Raw genomic sequence first — 23,382 nt, forward strand, 5'->3', positions numbered from 1 at the left:
CTGTTTTCCGCCTCAATTCAAACATTCGACTTCAGTTCAACAAACTTGAGTCACAGCAAAACTGGATTAGATTGCTCAGCAGTTCACGCTCATATAGTTTCAAAAAAGAAAAAAGGAAAATAAGAGATAAGAGCATGATTGCTGTCTAGACGTCGAGTCTTTATGTTTCAGGTGCAGCATGCAAGCGTAAAAGAAATTGTGTCTTGTAACACCACTACAATCAATCATCTTTTTCATCAAAGATGTTGCACCAGAAACCATGATTTCTTTTGGCTTCATGTGTGGATGCACAGATTAAATCTATGGAGCATCAGCCAACAAACGTCTTCAGAAGAAACAAATACTTGTAGTGATCGATTGCACAGTTCCTAGTATAGAGTGGAAGGGATATTTGTGAGTTCATTTTTCCAGCCTGACCATAGTCTAACATTGAATTGTTCTCTGTCTACTCTACATTTGCTTTCTTTCTTTCCATCCCTCCTTCTTTCCTTCCAGGACTTTTTGGGTCAACTGTTCTGTACTCTCGGGGAGATTGTTGGATCACCGGCCAGTCGACTGGAGAAACCACTGGGGTAAGTAAGAGCCTCGGCTAATTTCTGCACCGCCTAAATACCTCTGACTCCAAAAGCGATTGAGAACACCATACTCTGCAAAGAGCCGAATGGAGAGGGGAGCAAATTGCTTTGGAACCAGATAAAATGACCATTTCCAGGTATAATTAAGTTGTTCTGATACTTGAATGGAAATGGCTGGAAGTAGGTGTTAATTTGTTTGGTAGAGGATGAAAGAGAGGACACAACACAGAGAAGCTAATTTGGGGGAACAGAGAGAGTGTTAGTGTTGAGAAGGAAAAAGAGGAACGGTTGATTTAGAAAAGGAAAAGGCGATCAGACAAAGGACGAGCAGGAGACTCCTCCTCTTTCCTATTATTGTCCTTGAAGAAAAGGGTAAAGTGCAGGGCAAAATTACCCCAATTACTGCTCGTCTCCAAGGCTTGTGCGCTCACATCATTTCATATTCCAATCTTTCTGCAGGGTCTTAAAACTCGTACATGTAATAATTTGTAATTTAGGACTTTAAAAAGTCCTAAATATGTTATTTAATACTACTTATATCATGCTTTAATTTGAGGCCAGGTAGTTTGTGATTTTTGAATACGGGCTCTTCAAATATAATTTGGGCTAAACAAACATAATTTTATATAATTTTTCTATTCACCTTATTTAGCTGTTGAGCCCAAAAAAGGGCAACTACAGGTCATCAAGGCTTGCAGATGCTATATTAACCCTGTCATGCATCTCGTACAACCTCAACTGCACCATGTGTGAAAACCAGCTTATCACATGCTAAGAAAAACAGCCTTATTGTCATTTTTCTGACAGTGACTTATTGGCTATTGCAGTGGCTTTTAAAATGTTGATCTATCTTAAGAAGTAGGAGAACATTCTCAGGGTGTCGTGGTTAGTAAAACATTTAGCAGTAGCAGTGGGATTGTATGAAAAAACACACTTCTCCGTTCTACTGCTTTAGTTGTTGGGCTGCAACACGTTTCCTTTTCCTAGCTTTTCCTCAATATTCACTGTTTGCCGACAGCACTCAGATTAACAGTGAGTTGACAGACACCTGCATCGCATCTATTTTGGGACAATAGTGGGTTATTTGCTCCTTAGACAGAAAGGTATCATAGATGAACATAGATTTGTTTGCTCAGATTATAACAGGCAGTTTAGACGTCCCTCTCATTTCTGACATTTCTCCTTGGATGTTTTCCACATGATGCCCGGTCCATTGATGGTTCTTACTCCAGAGACTTTAGAAGTGCAAATGTAAGTGCTCTCTCAGCCTCTTTCCCTAGACCATGGACCTTGATAAGGTTCTTACAAGTGTATTATCAAATCATTCCTGTCTGAGCTGAGCTTTTCATTTTTAATTTGAGCCACGCTGCAGCTGAAAGATAATACAGTTACCTGCCAAATGTATTATTTCGACAGCCTTTCATCTTTGCAAAGTCAAGCTCCCTGCAAGGTGGGCACATATTTGAATTTGAATTTCTGTTCTTATTTATTTCACTTTTTTTCCCCCTTTAAATCAGCCACTCAACTCTGTGTAATGTAATTTCATCTCATGGCTGCTCATGGCACTTGATAAGATCGAGTGTGATTACATTCAGGACTAGAGGTTTAGGTGAAGGGGACTAATATGAAGTATAATAATGACGTTATACTGGAAAGCCAAGGCAGCAGCTTTGCTTTATCCTGCATTGATTTCCTGGAGACCCTACTCTAACCTTAATCATTGTTACCGCTTGCCAGAACATTACCCTTACCCCTTAACCAAACATTACCTTACCTAAAAAAGACCTTAAAAAGTGTCCTCACATTAAAATTATTTACAGAATGAGGACTTGCATTTTGTCCTCATAAGGAAGACAAGTCCTCATGTGTTTGTGTGAACAGGTTTAGGTCCCCAGAACATGAATAATACATGGAACACACACACACACACTTGCAGAGTGATGTATTGCCGGGTAGATTTGCTGCATGTGTGAGTTGTTTTCGTGTTTCCGTGATAATGAAGAGTGATTCATATTCCATTGCTTGGAAATGTCAAGACATTTGTCTAAGCTGTTCTCAGCCAATAGGCGAAGGTGTTAGATTATTTGTTTGTTTTTATCTCTCTCTGCCCTGTGCTTTTCATTTCACCTGCAGTTTACACAAGATAGAAATAATAGTAAAACAGAATTCATCTTCAAAGTAAGCCAGGGGGTCTTTGGCAGCAATATGCTGTTGATCTGGTCGCTCTCTCTGACATCCCCCTACCCAAATGTATGCGTCATGTGACACATGTACTACTACATCTGTTTCCTGAAGGTGAAAGTGCAGTACATCATAGAGAATATGAATTAAATGAATCACAAATAGCAATGAAATGCAGTTTTCACTTGAACTCCAAGCATTTATTGTGCATGCACGCACAAAGAAACACACACACACACACTCTCTACAGTATACACACATTTGCTGATCTGCTTTAAATCCTGCACCTCGATTCCATGGAACATGAATGTAGAAGTGTCTGTATTTTTGTCTTGTCTCTTGGTCTCCATTTTTCTTCACGGCTAATTGTTTATGGCTTTAATCTTTCTGAAATGAGTGCTTGTTTAATTATGCAGCAGCGTTCATTACAGGGAAAAGGGTGAAGAGAGGGAGGGAGAAGGAGAAAAGGTGACATCAATGACCAGAGAGCGGCCGCAGTGTCTCTGAAGTATCAGAGAAGAAACAAATCAGTATAGTATATTCATAAACATTCAATGAAAATGTTTTATTTTGAATGCATCAAAGTTATTGGGCTGACCACTTAAGCTGAGCCGCACACATGAATGATTTATTAATGGCTTTCCTCCAAACCTCCAAGCTGGTTGATTCTCAGCTACCTTTTAGATTTAGTTTTGTGGCAAAGCAGATGTGAGAGGGATTGTATTGTTTATTGTGAGGCACCAAATTAACGCTGACTGGTAATAACTGCGTCAGACTGTGAGACCTGTAGTTAGTCTATTGTTTTCTGCACCGTATTATTTACAGTCAGATGTTATGGCTCATTTGGAAGCTCATGTAACCACAGCCCCTACAAGTCTCCATGCACAAACTACAATTCAGCACACAATCAGATTTTAGAGGGACTTTACGAATAGTTTGATCAAGATGAGAACGTTACGCAGCAGTCGGAAATCTAGTCGAGTAGGATTAGATGATATCATGGATGTAGTGTAGATAAGGTTAGTAGTTTTTGTTTTGAATAATTTCATGGAAGCTTATTGTGCTGAGCAGCTAAAGCTCCCATCCATCCTGAGGAATAGTTGTAGTTCAGGCTCGTGTAACGGACACTGTGAACACATAGCAAAGAAGATGTTCATTGCCACGCCAATGTAGAAATATAAGAAGTTTACTTTTAAAGTCAATCTCACTTTTAATTACAACCTAGGTTATCTTTTCTGACCCCAATTAAAAGATAAATGTGGTTTAAACTCTGGACATTGAATCAGACCAATAGGCCTTTAACATGGCAGACATTTTCTGTGTAAGAGCAGAAAAAGCACTGGCGTAGGCTTATTACTAACAGTATTATTCAATTTAGGTTTTCAAGTGTCAGGCTCTGTTTGGTGTATGCTGCTTAGTGGAACTCTGGAAGAGAACAGAGTCATATAATACACCGGTGATTATTCTTCTATGTCAAGTTAAAAGTGATGTTTTATCAAACCCACAATGCTAACTAGACAGTATTGTCTCGTTATAAAAGGATGCATCTTTTTAAATTTTAATTCATCCTGTGTGTGTGAGAGAGAGACAGAGAGAATGAAACAGAAAATTGGAGCGCTTCCGCCAAACAAGACATTTGTTTCATCCTAACATCAAAGGCTCCAGCTCTTTTATGATTGCGTCAAATTTTACACTGTTCTCTTGCCACCGGCCTCAAATGCATATTTTATTAAAGAGACTAAAACTCTTGTCATTTATATTTACATAGAAAAAGATTTAAACAGAAAGTACAGTGACTACATGTCACTTTGCTTTTCTTTATTCAAATGTGGGGCAAAAAGTGAGTGTTCCATATTCAAAAGGATTTTTCTATATGCAATATTATGCCTCTATTTCTTTTGCAGTATATTTTGGTGTCCAGGATATGATTTATTTACATCCAGTGCCGGATGCACAGTATAAACAACTGCCCACATGCATATGCTGAAAAGTCTGCACATCGCATGCATACTTGATATGTTACCAGGAGATTTGATTTAATACTCAATTTGATCAAATAAGCAGTCACACTGTGCATCTTTTAACATGTGCCAGTCAAAGCCACGTTCAGAAATTTGCATTTGCATGCTTAATTACGTTTATCTTTTTATTCATGCTGTTTTTTTAGTGTGTGCGTTCAGAAAGTCCAATTAATCTACTCTCCTAACCCCTATTCGTTGATCCCCGGTGGAATAAGTCACGAGGTCAAGGGAAGATGTGAATTAGAAGCCGTGAGGAGAAGCACTTGGTGGGGAAAGTCTGACCCCACTTAAACTCTGTGTTTAAAAAAATGACTATTGATAACAGAAGATATGCACAACATGTACGGTACTCTGTGCTGTAGGCACAGAGTACATTTAATTAGGACACATTTAATTACCACTTACTCAAAGGAAATAACAACCAACAGATGTTATTAGAAATAAGCAAACACGACTGAATGTTGAAATGATGAATGAGGTATTTGGGGAGGTACATGGAGAAAACCTTATAAGTGGAGAAAACAATTGTTAGTTCCATTCCACAGTCAGGGGGTTAAAAAAACTCGTAATATTCGTGTTTAGTAGTGACGATGACGTTGTGAACTATAAGTTCATAATGTTTATTGTGACCAGTTCTGTATCATGTCATGAGAAAAAACAACTTTTCTGTTTTTATATTTACGTTGGTGTGTCCAGGTGCAACGATGAGGTTTAAATGTTGCCTCTTTACTTAGGATGGTCCGATGTTTCCTATGCTAAAGGAGATAAGTTAGGAAGCTTTGAAGCTGCTTTCCTTTAGAGAATTCAAACAGCTCTCAATATGGTGGTCGCTGAAATAGTTCCGGGTTATTTCTCTCAGCTAGAAAGGTTCCTAAGCAAAACTGTACTAATAGATCGCACCCAGTGTTGAAAGCTGTCAACCATTTTATTTACTCATTCAGTTTGTTTTTATTTGACTAGTCGAAAAACTGGAACAGAAGCCACATTTTATTATGCAAACAGCTTATTAAAGTGCATCCATCTTCGGCTTTACCACATGTGGCACTGCAAAATGGGTTTGTGTGGAATTTAACAAATGCTAGGACTGACATTCAACATAACCACGTATTGCTCTGTACAAAAACACTCTACAGTATCCACAGAGTTATACATATATATATATATATATGTTTTGCTTCTCCGCAGGGAACCATAATAACTTAAGAGGTTTCAGAGTTAAAGCATCGTCATTGTGAACACGTCACCATGGGGAACTTAGCATTTTCATAAAAGCTGCTCACCGTGGATCTGCATGGGCTCAGTAGCCCTAGCCTCTTAGTCCCTGAAGACGTGAAACCGAATAAAATCCCTCTAAGCAGGTGCTGTCACAAATAGTTATTGATTATTGAACTCAGTTGATTCATATTATGATCTCTCTGAAATGATAAATCCATTGACTATACGACATTATGCATTACATCCCACATAATACATAGCACATCAACCCAAAGCCCGAGGAACTATAGTATATATTTGATCAGCGTAAAATAAAAAGATTAATGATTGAAAAATGTATACAGGGCAAAACGCTTTCTTGTGTCATGATGACAAGTCAAGCCAACCAAACCTATTTAGTCTCCACCAAAAAGATAAAGAAACCTGGGGTGGCCGCCCAAATAATTTTGTTTCTGTTGCTTTTAATTTATTCATTTTATTTTGAGTGTGTACACACTCTCTCTCTCTCTCCAGGCAGTCCTTATACCTGAGTAGCATTCACAGCATCCTGTGCTAGAGCTGGCCATAATCACCACAGTTTGCAGTGCCCACAGTGAAGCTCCACTGCAGCAGATGGCTGTTTATGACTCACTCTGAGCCAAACTGATTGGTAGAAGAGAAGCCGGAGGAGAATTATTCCCTCACTACCAAAACTCAAACATTCACGCTGCATGTTTACCTTTCGCTAACCTTCAGCCTGCTACACCCACTCCAGTAAACTGTCATTGTAGTTTTTTACTTCCACTTTAAAAGAACTGATTGTTGGCTATTCAGACTACTAAACACCAGAATGAGTCATGCACTGTAACCTTTAGGTCGATGCATGATCACAGTGTTGAATGATTTAGATGGAAGACGGAATTGCCCAGATGTGAAGCACCATGGTATTATGGGTCATGGAAGAGCTGTAGATGCAGTGACTGTGATTTAGAGCTACAAATAGAGAAAGGAGAGGGAGAGGAAACACTCGTTCACAGAGAAGACATTAGAGAGATATGAGGAGGAGTATGTCTGAGTGCACTTGGCCCTTTATTGCCTGGATATTCCCTGGATGTCAGGGCCGATTACTGGAGCAGAGCAGCGAAATGAAGGCAACTTATTTTTAATGTGACTAGATGCATGTGTGCAGAGGCGGGGTTCCCAGCTGGTACGGAGCCCAATACCATAACCTCTCTGTGTCCAACTGTCAGTCCCAAGGTCCCTGAACGATGTGGCAGCTCCTGTAGGATATTTGCCTCCATAGGAAGCTATGAGACTGGATATTATGCTATATTGTACTGGGACTGTGGCTGCCATTACATGATTGAAGATGATATTGGCTCAGGTTTTTCTTGCCGTCAGAGATTTGAGATGACTGATTAAATAACATGTGTTCTGCCTCCTTTCAAGGGGAAGGTCGCAAAGACCGTTTTCATTTGGATCAGATGACAAGAGATCACCAATTAAATCTACTGGTTTTGTTATTTGTTCTTGTCATGAATTATGTTTCACTTTGTTGAATGTGACTTTTGCTTGTCGCACCCACTCAACAAGCAGATATCAGCGTTTTCCCTCATGTCTTATTAAGAACCTTATTCATGGATCTGAGAGTTTGGCTCATAATGAACATCTCCGCCTCTGCCACATGAGCCCACTCGGAGCTGGATAAGAAAAACTGAGACAGTTGATAACCAGCTTTGTAGTACAGGCCATCAGGATCGCACACAACGAAAACATGCCCCAATTGTCCGATGTGATTTAACAAAGCATTGAGCTCCATACACAAAACTCCATCAACTTAGGTTAGTTCATCATTGCCTCCACTAGTTGTGGCCCAAGTTTCAGAGGAGGATATCTCTAATCCATGACACACAAAACCAATCAGCATAGTTCTCTGGGCTGGAAGTACTCGCTCGTTCTTCAGCCCAAAAGCTACAGTCTGAACAACAAACCCTGCATCAAACACACCTTCCTTGTTTGCCTTTGATGTAAAGCTACACATAAAATGATGGACACAAAATTTAAGTGCCAGGTCTAAGGTTTGACTTCAAGTAGCTTTATATCGATCAAGAGAGACCTGTGTTGGAGATTTAGTGGATTCCTTGTAGCAGGTAGTGCCCAAAGCTTCACTGTAGATCTCTGCATTAATCCTGATGCTTTATCAGCATTCAAATTGTTAATCAAGGCCTGTTGGACATATGGTGCAGTGACTAGGTGGTGACTTTGGCTCATGAATCAGTCATTTCTCCATATTTTCTTCTTTCCATCATTTTGATGGACTTGTTCCAGAACCGCGTGTGCTTTTGCAATTTGTTGGTGGTGAATCCTCGGAGGTTCTGGTCATGAAGTCTCGTTGTAATCGTTGAACTACAACCACATACGCCCACTGTATTTTGTAGAGAGCTTTCTTGACTTGCTGTGCAGTCCAGAGGGTTTTTGTTGACCATGCAAAAGAAATGCTTGTTTGCTATTTTGTAGTTTTCCTGTTAAGATCTGCTTCTTTTAGAATGTACCAACTGTTGGTTCTGGCACAGAGGTCTTCGATAGAGTTGTCCTTTTGTTTGAGCCTCATTTTTATCTTCTTCACTTGCATGGTCATCTCTTCACTCCTCATCTTAACAAAACACTGCTCTAAATTGTACCTCTCAATCCCCTCTTAGCCACAGTTCATCTCTTTTTCACTGACACCACACTAAGCTGCCAATGAAAACATCAAGGTCCAAGTATCCAATTACTTTTGAATCCTTGAATTCTGCGTGCTATGAGTTAAATGGCTTATATCTCACACAAACTTTGTGCAATATTGATGTATTGACTCAGATTAAGCTGAGAAGTGGGGCTTTTATCTAGTATCCATTATCTTATTTCAAATTGATGATGCTGAAGAAATGAGCCAGAGGAACAAAACACGTTTAAGTTAGCAAATATGTGCTGTCTAGACTTTATTTCTATAGCACAGCAGTGAATGCTAAAATTTTCAAGCGCTTTCTTTGCAGGTACTGAAAGGTAAGGTCATCCGTGTGCATGCACCCAGTGCATTTCCCTTGTTTACTGCAATTCATGCTGGAAATGTCAAGGCTTTTCTACTGAGGACTGGATAATAAAACCTTTACTATACAGATCTATACAAATAAATTAGTTAAGGGCTTAGAAGACCACCAGGGCAGTGCAAGAGCATAAATTGAAATGCCCTCAAGCGTCCATATATAAGATTATCAGTTCTCAGTAAACTTTTTCCAACCGCAACTTCTACAGAAAAGTAGCGGATATGTCTGATTCTCTTCTAGGTTTCACAACATTTTTCTTACAATAATCCCACATTCCATCAAAATATTCTTCCCTGAGCATTTCAAAAAGAAGAACTTGAATCCTCCAATCACAAGATAACAAGAGAGGAATCTTTCACATATTCTGATTGTTAAACTGTGGGCTGCTCAGGCACATTGTGAAAAGCTGCTGAGAATCCACACTGGGAGCAGAGGCTGGAAACATGGTTGTAAGCTGTCTCTCTGTTCTCCAATGTAGTAGCTATTTCTAAATTTGTCCGATGTTTTTAAGCTCAGGTGAAAGTGAAGATGCTCTAGTATCAATCATTTAATATTGAAAATGAAAATAAAAATAGGCATGCAAGACCTCAAGTGAGCATGTTAAGCTTTTTTTATTGTCATTGCATCTGACTTAGCCTCTCAACTTCTCAGACCTAATTTTAACTCCGAGTTTGGTTCCGAGATCGTCTCCGACCAGTCACGGTAATGGATTCCACTGGCTTCGTTCCCAGTTTATTACAATTGATTTATTCCTTGTTGCAGGGCACAGTGCAGACTGTAAGATTTCCTTCAGACACACAAGAAGCAGCTATGAGTTCTTGCTTAGTGCTTTTTCTTTTACACTGCTGACTTAGTCACGGACTTGCTGCAGCTTGAGAGTGCCTTGCTAAAGAGCACCTGGGTGATGGATGTTCTCCAGTACGTTTGTTGAACTGAACACTTTGATCCTCCCTCCAGGTCAGGCGTGTCAGTCTGTCTCTTTCTTTATACTCATCCTCTCCCATCTTCTGTTCCTCATCTCAGCTCTCTCTGTTCCCCCGTCCGCTCATCTGTCATGAAACCACACGTTTCTTTCTGTTGGTATGGTTACCATCTATTTCTAACCCAGAGTTTGACTATATGCCGCGCTTCACTGCACCTCATCATTACCTATCTAGGATATGCAGATGCACTAGAACACGGGCCATGAAGAAATCTGTAATGGCTCCAGTTGGCGTCGTCTCTGTGTGACATTTTTACGAGATAGTAATAATAACTCTTGTTGTGGTTCCAAAATGTGGGTTTGCAGCTTTGTGAACGCTGGATTTTACATTATTAGCTGCCTTTCTGGTTGAAGCAGTTGGTTTAAAGCAGTTGCAGTTTCACAATTTCAAAGTGCAGGTTGCTGATGTAGCTTTAGGGGCCATACGTAAATAAATTATAGTTACAGGAACTGATCATGGAGGGTAAAATGTTTTATCAGAAGTTTAAATCAAGTGTATTTATGATATAAGTGTTCACTAAGTGGGGAGAGAGTTGTGACTTACAGCCCATTGTAACTGTGAACAAACTGTTCAACGGGTTTGACCTAAGTGAAAAGCCCATCTGACCCAACATTTGAACAAACTGCTGGTTAATAATGACCTAAAGTGACTTGCTTGAAAACTGAGCAGACAAAAACAGAAATTTTAAAGGGATAGTTCACCCAAAAATGAAAGTTCACTCATTATCTACTCACCAATAGGGTCAGAGAGTTGGATTCAAGGCAGATTTGGTCGAAAGAACTTTTCAGCGTCAGTCTCTGCACTGGCTGGTACAAGTTCTGAAAGTAGAATTTGCATGGCTTTTTAAACTCAAAAGGATGATGCTGCGGCCTTTAGCATGTCAAGCTTCAGTAGTAAACAAGTAAGTATGTACAATACAAGGCAAAGGAAAACATGATCTACCAATAACATTACTAACTAAGCTAACAGGCTTAGCAACAGTTACTACCACAGGCTCAGTATGGGCAAGGTCCACAGAATCAAAGACAGTTCAGTTCTCTTTGTTAAAAAGCAGTGTGAATTATACTTTTTTGCCCATGACTGGATGACTGCCATAGAATGAATATATATAAACCAGCCCCATACATGAACCAAACGAAAAAACGTGCATTTCAAATAATTGTCTCTCAAATATGGTTTCTGTCTTTTACTGTAGTAACAGAAACATGTTTGTTCAAGTGCTAAATTTTCTTATAAGTTTAGTTTTATTTGATGGTATTAAAGTGAAGTGAGTGAAACATAGTGATTGATCTTTGAGAGTGTGTATTTCTGGGAACCTTGGTACCACAGCTCCATCTCCTGTGTTGCTGCTGTGCACACTGTGGCTCCAAACACAAAAGATTTGTATGCAGGATATTTCGGATTCCGGATAGTGGGAGGAAATGGAGATGAGTCATACATTATTATATACACTCTACAAAGACTACTAGTTTCTGTATAATTCTTTTTAATCACTGAAGTGAAAACAAGGCAGGAAGATAGGAAGAAATGGAACATTTGAAAGAGGGAGGAAATATTTTCCAGTTCTCCATCCAGCGCCTGCTTTCCAGCTGACAGAGGAGTCTTTGATGCTGTGATGAGAAGTGACGGCCGTACTGCCCGGGGCAGCTCGTGTTCGAGGGGCTATGTGAAGTGAGACGAATGGTTCAGGGGTGCCTAGCTCCATGGAAGTGTGCGCTCTAGTGAGTGGGGTACCCCCAAGGACCATCGCCAGCTGGAGCCAGGAAGCTCTCTGATGGCAAAGGCTGAAAGGAAAAGGGGAAATGTTTGAACAATGCTTTTTGAAGCTTCGTGTGTCAGATCATAAGGCATAAGCTTATGTAGTAGAGGTTAATAATAATTTACTGATTGCAGAAAAAAACATTGAGGCGAAAATATAATAATACAGTCCATCAACAAAACCTGGTCCACAGATGGAGTTGGGGTTAGACTCTCAGCCATCCAGGCTCAGGATTTGTTCACCTACGCAACTGAACTTGCTTGAGTTTGTAAAAGATGTTTCACCTCTCAGGCTTCCTGAGCTCTACCTGAAAAATGTGTTTTATGCAGTACAATGCAAGAGAATTACTCAGACCTGTTCATTGGGGAAACAAAACACAAAGCATATGAGAGAGCATTGCTCAGGCAAGGAATCAGCAGTTCACTTACACCTCAAGGACAAGGGACACTTTTTCCAGAGAAGATGGATGGTTTGAAAGACGAGTGACAGAAGCAATATTTGCCAACCTGAAAAAAATTCAGCAGAGGAGGTGGTTTAAGACACCGACTGTAAGCCAAATACAGCGCTGTCCCGAGTTCTCTCCTCCATCTCAACCCACATCTTTGCCCTGTCTCATGTGCCCCTGAGAGGTATCGCCAGCCATTCACAGCTTGACACAGGGGAACCAAATTACCAAAGCGTCTACTGGGGGGGGGGTTTAATGACCTTGCATTATAACTCTAGATAGGTCACGTCAATGGAACTGGAACCTGGAACTCCCCAACAGTCAATTAGAACTGAAGAAGCCATTTGGATGAAAAGTGAAATATCTTAAGCAATCTCAACCAAGTCCAGTTGTCTATACAATGAACAACTACTGAAGAAATCTGGTGAGCTTAGTTTTCTGCACCTTTCTTTGGTACTAGTAAATAGTCTATTAGGTAATAGAGCATAGGTGAATGTAAAATATTAGAATTTGCCTCGTGACACTGTAATCGTATAATTATAATGCTATTATTAACTTTAGTCACCACTAATTATCTTATTTAATGTTTTCATTTTCATTTTCATTTTTTATTGTTTAATTGGGTTTCAAATTCCTGTGATTGGTCCAAAAGTTTTAGCGATATCCAAAAGTATTGTCATACTGCCAATGATCTGAACGTTGGTTCAGTTTGATCTGAACTGAGACCAGCTCTTTTGGTTGAACCATATTTTGGTCCATCCAACACCATCCATGCATTTTGGTTCAGAGTAGCATGAAAAGTTAGAAGGTCCGAACGAAACCAAGAAGATTTGATAGTGCTTTAAAACACATATATTGTTTGAGGGGATTTCTGTTCAGTTATCAGAGCAGCAGTCATTTGATCTTCCCTCTCGATGATTGCAGGTTATATTATAGTCTACATTCCAAAACAGTTGTGAATGTGCATATTTTTGTTTTCTGAACATGTAGAATTTGGTCAGGCTCAATGTTTGTGTCTGACGACCCTGCCCTGCCAGAATGTAGCTGTCTCATTGAAATGAATAATGGGGCTTCATCACACAGCAGGATTGTCAGTCTGAACGCGGCTGGACTGTTGGATTCTGAAGCCGCTTAGTTAACCCTCCTATCAGATGCATTCTCAGCCGATGGTAAACAGTGTCCTGTACGGCAGCTCAGTGTGAAGGGATGTGTGCTGTCTGCATGAGGGCTCATCCAGTATTGATACCCCTGGGTCTGATATCTCCGAGCAAAACTCCATTTCCTCTTCCTGCAGGCAGCAATTGATCACCTCTCAGTCTCTCTAAGCCGTCTGTTCGGAAAACAATTTTTCTTTCATTGTCGATTCAATTACAGCCATCAATCAACTTGACGGATGAGGTTTCCTGTTCTAAATTGACTAATTCAGGGATGCTGTTTCATCAGGTTACAGTGCACTCTGAACTTAGAGCTGCGAACTGAATCCGGTTGGGGATCAGCAGACTGATGGTAATACACACAGCCCTCTACCAATGTACTAAGCACAGCCTGTTTATACATTTGGAGACAGCTATTTTGGCAAATAACATCGATTTCCCTCTGAAAACGAATTAGAGGACTCATCAGCATTGATGTCAAACAAAGCATTATAGAGATTGGCTGCCATTATACGAGCTAATTGCCTGGAGTGTCATTTGCCCCCCAACAGACAGAGGGAAGGTGTTTCTTTTTTCCATTTCATCATGTGTTAGTGGGTATAAACAAAGGACAACTATGGGGAAAGTCAGAGAAACCCCATTTAATGTTACAATGTCATTTACGTGCTTCGAGACCTGGATCACACGATACAGAGCAGAAACAGAAAATGAATAATGATGAAGTATTGGTACATGCTAAGGGTAAGATAAAACGGTTGTTATTAAAGGCAGGGTATACTTTAAAAAGACGACTATTTACATTTATGTTGGCTTATCTAACCTGCTTAATGTGCTCGTCTTTTAATTTTTTCCTCTTTTCATCCCATGCTTCCTCGCTTAGCTTTTTTTTTTCCCAGATGTTTACTTTGACAGTCTCTGCTCTGGCAGATGCAACAAATTTCGGAGGGAAATGAAATCTTAACAAGAAACTGAATAATAAGACAAATCAGTAAAGTGCCAACACCCCTAATTACTGCATGTATCTGTCTCTAACTGCCTTTATTAAGATTGAGCCTGTCTATACACTTCTACCTGGTAGGACACGGCGGCGTTTCCTTTGATGCAGCTTGAGCTTCATTTGGTATATGATGAGGGCCGGGTCACTCTCCCTGCTGCAGGCGAAAGCAGACTAGAGCAACTGCAGCAGCCATTTCAGTTCATTTCCTCACTTTTTCTCGGGGACGGCTCACTCTTTCGCTCTTCTATTTGATTAATGGCACCATCTCTCCAGTGGTCGTTGTAATAAAGTCAAATGAGGTCTCGAACGGCCGAGGCTTAGTAGAATCAGCAGTGGGTAATTGAGGTGGAGGATGTCTCAGGTGGGGCTTCAGTCTGTCCTCACGGCAGAGAAATAGTGTTTCACTAGTCTCTCTTCGGCAGAGTTAGTGTAGTCAGTAATTTAGTTAGAACGACCTTGCTTTGCTGCACATTGTTGGATTTTTGGATGCTTGGGCTCGTGCTCTGTTTTAAAGGTTACAAAGCTGCTGGCGGGGAAGAAAGGTGCCTCGCCTCTGAACGCACCCAAGTGTGCTCAGTTTGTCTGCTGAATAGTACATTAGCAGAGGAGCGATAATTCAAATTCTGTCAAATGTATTGTCTTTTAGAAGAAATGATTTTCCTTTGTTGGAGACACACGATTGGCTTTCCACATTGAAATCTGTCACAGGAATACTCATATAACTCCTGCCTGAAACCTGGTAATCCGCAGTATCTTCTTTCACCAGACTAGATTGATCTCGGTTGTGTTAGAATACTTAGCCTTTATTTAGCATTGTGATAGCAAATAGGCCCTGGCTCGAATTCAGTTCATTCTTAAAATACAGCACCCAAGTAACACTGCTCCACACACTCAATATGACCTATAGAGATAGACTGAGGAAAGGAAGTCCTTGGAGAAGCAGGTCTGACATCACAACCTGTCTGATTGTTCTACTGTGTATCAGAGTCTCTCACACTCATCTCCCTACTAATTCCACAACCTCCTTTCTCCTTGTATGTGAAATGTATATCTCGCGAACCCTTCACACTTGGTACGTGTATTTGTATTCGTGTTGGTCATAGGAATCGCAGTGCTGAGTTTAGTGCGATTTCTACATTTGTTTTACGTTCAAAATAGGAATCAACAAGTGACCAGCACTCTGTAGCAGGTAGGTGAGTGTGTGTGTGTTAGTGTGTGTGTGTGTGTGTGTGTGTGTGTGTGTGTGTGTGTGTGTGTGTGTGTGTGTGTGTGTGTGTGTTAAGAGGGAGAGGCTTGGGCAACATGCCTTAAGTCAGTTGAATCTTCTACATCCACAGATAAACTACAGCAGTAGCTACTGGGTCAAACCAAGGGTCAACATCACTACCAGATCATTCAGTGCAGTCATGGAAACACTTCCTGCTTGGCAGTGTCAAAGTTGAAACCGAACTGCAATTTGTTTGCTGAAATGATCTCTTAACAGATAAGAGTAAATGAGACACAGCAGGAAGACTGTTCCTTCCTTTTTGGGAAAAAAATGGAATGGAAATCAAACTTGAATGGAACTGTATATAGTATGTAACAGTAATCATCATGATCTTGTTGATATTTTTCATTTCATAGATGTTGCTAATTCCTAATAAAACAACACTTCAAATCCTCACTTAATAATTTCTGCTGGACTCACTCTTCTTCCAAAAACTCATTGTCCTTTCTATTCTAATTGGCCTCTCTTCTGTAACATTGTGCAATAAGAGCCAACACCACAAGTGTTGACATGTGTAAATACATTTTCTATTCCTACATTTAGGGAATTTTCGTGTTCTGTGAGTTATCTACATGCAGCACTTACTGTACTTTTACAGTTGGGGAAATAATCTTGTTCCTCTATAGTTAAGATAAATGTTGTATGCACACAGGATGCAAATTCTTGGACCACTTTCCAACTTCCACACACTTAGTCCTGCATCTTGTGGATAGAAATCACAAGTGGCAGATTCAAACAATATTGATGTGATTATAATGGCAATTTGTACAGTTACTGGACAAATAAGACCTGGCATCGGTGATCATAAATACCCTAAAACAAAGGCTATCTGCTACAGCGCCATCAGAAATTATACTGCTATTATAAGTTAAAGAAATTGTACACATCCCAAGATGTCATGTTACATAAATGCACCATAACATAAAATATAAATTCTCCACAGGTCGTCTTTTGGCACGTTCTCCCAAACAACACCCCGAAACGTATTCCTCCATGCTGGTGTCTGTGAGACTTTGAGAACTTTACAGTTTACTGCTCGGCTGCACGGCACAAGTTTTATGTCGTCCTGCAGGCTCAGTACAATCTGCCCACAGATGGGGTTTGATTCATAAGATTGTTTATACACAATCTGACACGACAGCGTTCTGACCTTCATGTGACCTTGAAACGACCAGATGATAAAAGCTGTGTAGAGTCAACTGCACGGTAACATCGTACAGAATTTATTTATTTTCTATTCCAACTCTGACGGAAAAAAAGGATAACAGTGAAATAACTCTCGTGTCCATGTTATTGATTTTTATCTCATATGCACACTCACCATGCTTTTTGTTTTTTGTGTTACATCTCACTGGTCTTTGCTGCTAATGCCATGCTGCTTAATTTTTGTTCTCAACATAAAATGACGAACAAAATTACCATCATGTTTAGCCAAAACAAACAAGTGAACATTTCCATAAACCGGCATTGCTTCTAAACTGCTGAAGTTTATTCTGACAACAGCAGGTGAAATTCAACTCTCCAGACTCGAGGCCACAATTGCAGCTCCATTTATACTCCCCAAACATACTGAAGAGCATTTGGTCCGTTTTAATGACAGCCAATAATCACCACCCCAGATAGGCTCCCTGAAGCACTCCCCCATGGAGCTTTTGCTCTCCTGCCTCCCGCTTGACGAAGTCACAGTGTGCGGCTTGTGGCCTGAGGATCAGTAAAAGCCACCGGGAGGCTAAACGCTCTGCCTGCTTTTATTCTTGATCACCATTTTAGACAAAAGCTGCAGAAAGGAATGGATTAGCTGACCAGTGGGTGGGAACATGGGCAATGAGCCAAGCCGAACACTGGTGCAGCTGGAAGGCAATTCCCTCACAAAAGCGTAGCATGGTGACTTGACTCTGTGGAACGTATAAGGTCTGTGCCTCATTGGTTTGGACCTTGTTCCCAGTGTCTTATAATAAAGTTCACACACATGACAGCTGACATGTGCATTCACTATTCCATATACGCTTGTATACGTTACCTACCAGCAGCTTTCAGCAGTTTCAGTGAGATGATGAGAAATGCATTCTTAGGGGAATCAAGTAGAAAAGGTGTCTTTTCATGTGATGAAGCTGCCTGATATTTGATCAGTGCATCATTCATGGGACATGTCCCCTCTGGAGTATTTCACAGCAGATGTTGTCTACAGTGTCAAAATGGTGGTTGTCTTCCATGTCTAGTCCTCATGCTTGTCTGGATTCCTGCAGGTTCTTATTTGTATGCGACGACAGCACACGACATGTGCGCGAGTTGGAACAGCATTTAATTAATTTCATCTGCTCCGTGTTATCTGCTGATCTAAACTGGATTAACAGTTATTCTGCCTCACTGAGATCCTTATATCCAGCGGAGGAAAGATCTGTTCCCTGATTAAGCGAATAATGTCTCTCGCTCTGTCTGCTGGTGTCATTGATGATGGCCTACACAGGGACATGATTAGTATGTGACTGAGTCACCCTGCTCCCTTTCCTAGTCATTATCCTGCAGGTGCGAATGAGCACAAGGCTTCTACTGGAAGCTAATTACAGCCTGCACAACTTCACCAGGGGGCTGCAGGTGATGACAGCTGCCTGTCGTCTGTGCTTGAATTCATCATTTTTAACAATGAGACCCATGAGGGTGATTTCAATTGGAGACAGTATTAATTTAACTGATGGGTATCAGGATATAAAGCAGGACTTCATGTTGAAAACACGTTTTTTGTAGGATAAGGATAAGGTGGAGGTAAAGTATCAGTCTGAATCTAAATCAATAAATCACTTTGAATCTGTCAGAAGATGACGATGTACTGAAGGACGAACACGCTTGGACAGTTTTCAATGGCACAGTTTTGATATGGAATGTAAAGGTCTGGCTCTGGACTGAGTTCATAAAATGGTGCTCTGGTGTGTGAAGATAAAAATCGAACTTTATGCAAACTGTTTGAGTGTGGTTCGCCTAAAATCTGCGTTGTGGTTCCCTGAACTTTTGCAGTGTGAACACAAAGTGCTACAGGTTTGCCTTGGCATTGAAATGAGCCTGAACTGTTGTGCATCGATGCAGTGACAGAACAAAATCAATACAAGTTAATAAACACCATAAGTAATCAGAGGTTATTATGACACGTATAGTAATTGATGAGAAGCAGCTCTGTGCAATAACATAGAAAATTGAGGAATCGATGCTTTGAGATGCATCGAGAATTGAATCATGAACAGGTGAATTGTGAACAAATGATTGACAGGTGTATTGTAATCACATCGTGGAAAGGTAATTCATAATCGTCCAGTAGGAATGTTTGTATGCGTTAATAGGCTTCTTCTATCCCTGTGGGCTAATTGAACCAAAGAGAGGTGTGGCAGCAGCCATCTTGTTCTGAGTGAAAATAAACCATAATCCAAATGAGTAAAGATCTGTGTGACTGTGAACTAGGTATTGTATGAAGAGAAAGAGAGCTGAGGCCCCTTCAGAGCGAAAGTGGACCAGACAGAGAACAGAGTCCACCTTCAAATGAACTGGTGATGTGACAGGACCGAGTCCCTTTCATGTTGTTCCAATTTGAGAGGACCGAGTTCAGTTCATTTCAAGAGAACAATATGTTAAAACAAACTTATAATCAAATATGCCATTTAATCCTAAATCAAAAATACACTCAAGGGAGTTCCATTTGTTTTTGATACTGTAATTGTTAGTTAATTGTAAGTGTCTATATGTATGTCTATCTGTATGTGTATACCGTTGTCTCTCAATCCTTGAAACATGTTTACAAATTTAAACTAGCTATTCAGAAATCTGAAGGTGCGGCAGGATTGTTCTCCCTGTTATGGCAAAACTCACTGATCCTGAAGCTTCGTAACGTAAGAATAAATTTTGGAATAAAACCCCACAAAGGTATAAGACATGGGCATAGATAACAGCAGCAGCAGTGTCATGTATCGTATTTAACGTAGACCACATCTGTTATATTGTGAGCAAGTGTGGCAGTTCTGGCCATCATTCAAATACATAGCACTTCTGTTGTTTTAGAAATGTCAATGGATTATCTGTCAGTTTTTCCATTACACATGTTTTAAGGATTCAAAGTCACATTTGCTGCCGTGCAGTTTTGAATTCCATCTCCTTTAAAGGCTCCGACCTTTCTTCCACCTTCCTTCTCGGTTTAAACCTCTTATTTTTCTGTGTTTATTACTGGTGAATTTACCAGACTCCCAGTCAAGCTGTTGCTAGCAGCAAATCAATGAGGAGCTATTATTTACTGTAGATCCTGCTGGTGGAGTGCTCTTCTGGAAGGCCTCCAGCACGGCCTCACTCTCAGGAAGTCTCATCCTGTACAATGGCTCTTGGCAGTGGACACAATCTTTTGTCCTTCAAGCTACTTGGCTGCGTTCGTGCTTGTACTTGAACGGTTTGTTTAGGAAGGGTAACACGTATATTCAGTCACATGTCATTTTGATCCAGAACTGTGAGAATGTTAGACTATACTTATATGTGAAATGCTCCAAAATATTACTTGTATTACTGCTCTTGACGCTTGATCTTGTTAATTTAGGTAAGAACTACAGCATTTTTTTTTCTTATTGCCAATATGACTTAAACTAAATTATCATATTTAAAAAAAATCGAATTTCAAATAAAAAATTGTTGTCATTATTCTAACATTCCACTTGATTTCATCACAACAGGAAAGTTGCTTCTTAAACAATAAATTGTGATTCAGTATGGTGTCAAATAGTAAATACGTTCACTACTGTTATCGGTTGTTTCAGACTGATTCAGTGGCCGATATCACTACAGTTACAAGGACATAAAAACACATATTGACACCCGGTATAAGATGAAAAAAGAAAACAACGAGCCTGGTTTTGTAACCGAGCCAGTAATTACACTGGCTCCACCCTCCCTGCTCCGTGTCTTGTCCTTCTCTTATCCCCCTGAGCAGAATTAACCCAGCTCTTCTTTATTCACAGCAGGTTAGTTTGCTTTATTCTGTGAGTCCCTGAAGATTTCTGTAACTACACGCTCCGCACACTGTGAATAGTAATTGTGTGTAAAGTGTGTGGTTTTATTAGTGTGTGCACCAATATGTATGTGTCTTGTCTATATATATATATATATATATATATGTGATAATAGAAGTGTGTGTGCTCTGTTTATATACAGCTATCCTCTGTTAAACATCAGAGGTTCAAAAACACTGCTGTGTCTACCATGTGTCTCTTTGATGCATTGTGTTAATAGGTGGGTTAAATTATGCAGCACGGCTTCGACTCTTCAGTGTTTCTAGTAAAAAGACAGAGGAAGTGATTTTTTTTCAGGTGTCCTGAGAATCACTGCAGTTCAAAGAAAATAACTCACTGCCAGGATGAAGCATATTAAATTATGATTTCATCTTTCCAGTAATGAGGGAACAGTATCTTGTGTGACATCTACAGGGGGTCTCGCAACTGAGATTATTCAAATATCTAGTTTCAGTCAGAGTCTGTCAGAGAGATTGTTATAATCTTCATTACCTTCTTCTCATATTTTTTACAAGTAACAATAACAGGTGGGATTGTTTTGCATGCACAGACACACGACAGGGATTTTACATCATCACCAATTGATTTGTTTTCCTGTCTGTGATTTATTCAGGGGGAGAATTAGGAACAGTGTATTCGCTAGATATGACTGTTAAGCATCTTTATTACTGCAATGAAGAGATCCATGCAATGTGTGGGCCTCTTATGGGATATGGGATGTGGGCCAAATCTGGGCTTAAACAATTTTACTATGTGACCCCATAGATTCTCTGAACAGGCGGCTTATTCGACCCGTATCAAAGTAAAGGGACTAACAACTTATTTAATTCAATCAAATAGTATTTGTACATCACAACATATGTTATCTCAAGGCACATTAAGGTTGAGACCTCACAGTACTTGGCAAGCGTGTGTTTCATTAAGTAGAACACACTGATTAATGGATGGAAGCCTGTTCCTGACTGTGCACTGTGTCGTTTCACTGTGTCTACAGCTGCTTTCTTCTGCAGTTACTTTACAGCAACAAATTGTCGGCACACTGACGATTTATTTTTGAGACCCAAACTGTTGCCTGTTGATTTCAGCTTTTTGATGGTCTCAGGATGTGAGCTTAATTCTGGAAACATCCCAGAGAGATTTGATTCAGCTGCAGGAGGTCAGGGAAGAAACGAGCAGAGAAGAATTGTAGATATGCGGTCACTCTCCTTTAAAAGCTGTATATTTCTGCAAGTGGCTGATAGGGTGCCAAGTGTCTTTGAGTATGTGTGAGAGTGGGAGTAAGATTTTAGGTGGAAAAACACTCTTAGCTCCCTGCATCACTATGCCACGAGGATGGTCTCCCCACCTGAGGATCAATGGGAGTCTTTCACTGTGTGGATGAAAGGTTCCCATCTACCTCTTTAAAAAAACACATATACACCTTCTACACAAAGGGCAGGAAGCACTTACACACACAGCTGGAGGGCACTTTATCCAGGCTTTTGACCTTAGCATTTTATGTGTTGAATCTGCCAAGTCGAGTCCATCAGTCTTAAGTGGAAATTGATGGAAAAGTGCAACCACTGCTATAAGTATTTAAGTTATAACATAAACTTTCTGAACTGTCACTAGCATCCAACATTTAGACACAGTCCAAGTACATGGTCATTTCTTTTGGCTCTCACTCACTTGAGTGTTTTCTTTGAAATGTGCTTTTGTTCTTACAAAACAAGTGCCTGGGTTATATTTATTGGAAAAATTTATATAATCCAACCAATTCATATTTTGCAGTGGCATTGACATGATGAGGTGATTAACTGTATAGTCTGGATGCAACTGCATCTCCTAACAACGATTTTTTTTCTTTCACCGACAATGTTAATGGAATGAATCCCATGATGTTGATGAAATGTGTGAAGTGGCACCTAAATAAATTCATTCAGAGAGGCTGTGCTGTATTCGACAGCTGCACAATGCAGGTGATTTCCCTGCAGGAATATTGACCTTGATAGGCGGCCCATGTTATAAGGTGGTTATTTTTCCGTAGTGAGAAGAAGAAGATGAGTGCAAATTGTTTTTGTCTGTATCTGAATTCTAGTAATATTTGCAACATAACCTCAGAAAACATCACAGTCCTCAGGGGAGACAGATAATGACCTGACACAGATGTCTGAGACGGACAAAATGGAGCAGAATTCAATGAAAAAAATAGAGACTGACATTAGGAATATAGAGGCCTATCATCAGAGGATCACAGATCTCTGATAGCTTGGTATTTTCACTAATATAAGCAGGAGCAAGAGCATTTATAGATGAAAAAGGAGCTTTTCAACTCAAACTAATAGGGAGCCAGTGGAGCAAGGAGAGTTGGACTAACACAGCACCTCTTCTTCAGGATGGTAACAGCCTTGGTGTCTCATTCTGAACAGGCTGGAGACAGAAGAAAAAGCTCTGATTGAAACCAAAATATAAAGAGTTGCATTGATGAAGGTGGATAGATATAAAACGGTGGATAACCTGATTCTCCAAATCAGACAAACACACACATGCTCCTGAGTTTACAAATAATTAAGTTAATTCAAGCTGAATTTACCTGAATAATACAGGTTTATTTTTTTCTTATTGAATTTAAAAAGCAAACCTAACACCAGGTTCTTGATAATGCTCATTGATGTCAGTGTCACAGTGAAGTAAATCTACACATT

General features: G+C 40.1%; 1 protein-coding gene across 1 annotated transcript in view; it reads left to right on the plus strand.

The window, feature by feature from the left end:
* The window catches only part of cpne5b (copine Vb), a 95,557-nt gene that overhangs the window by 35,153 nt on the left and 37,022 nt on the right, over positions 1-23,382 (plus strand). Inside the window, exon 6 of the mRNA XM_053440550.1 lies at positions 496-572. Coding sequence (XP_053296525.1) covers positions 496-572 — 77 coding nt within the window. The remainder of the gene's footprint in view (positions 1-495; positions 573-23,382) is intronic.

Source organism: Pleuronectes platessa, chromosome 2 (genome assembly GCF_947347685.1).
Source record: "Pleuronectes platessa chromosome 2, fPlePla1.1, whole genome shotgun sequence".
In the NCBI taxonomy this organism is placed as follows: Eukaryota; Metazoa; Chordata; class Actinopteri; order Pleuronectiformes; family Pleuronectidae; genus Pleuronectes; species Pleuronectes platessa.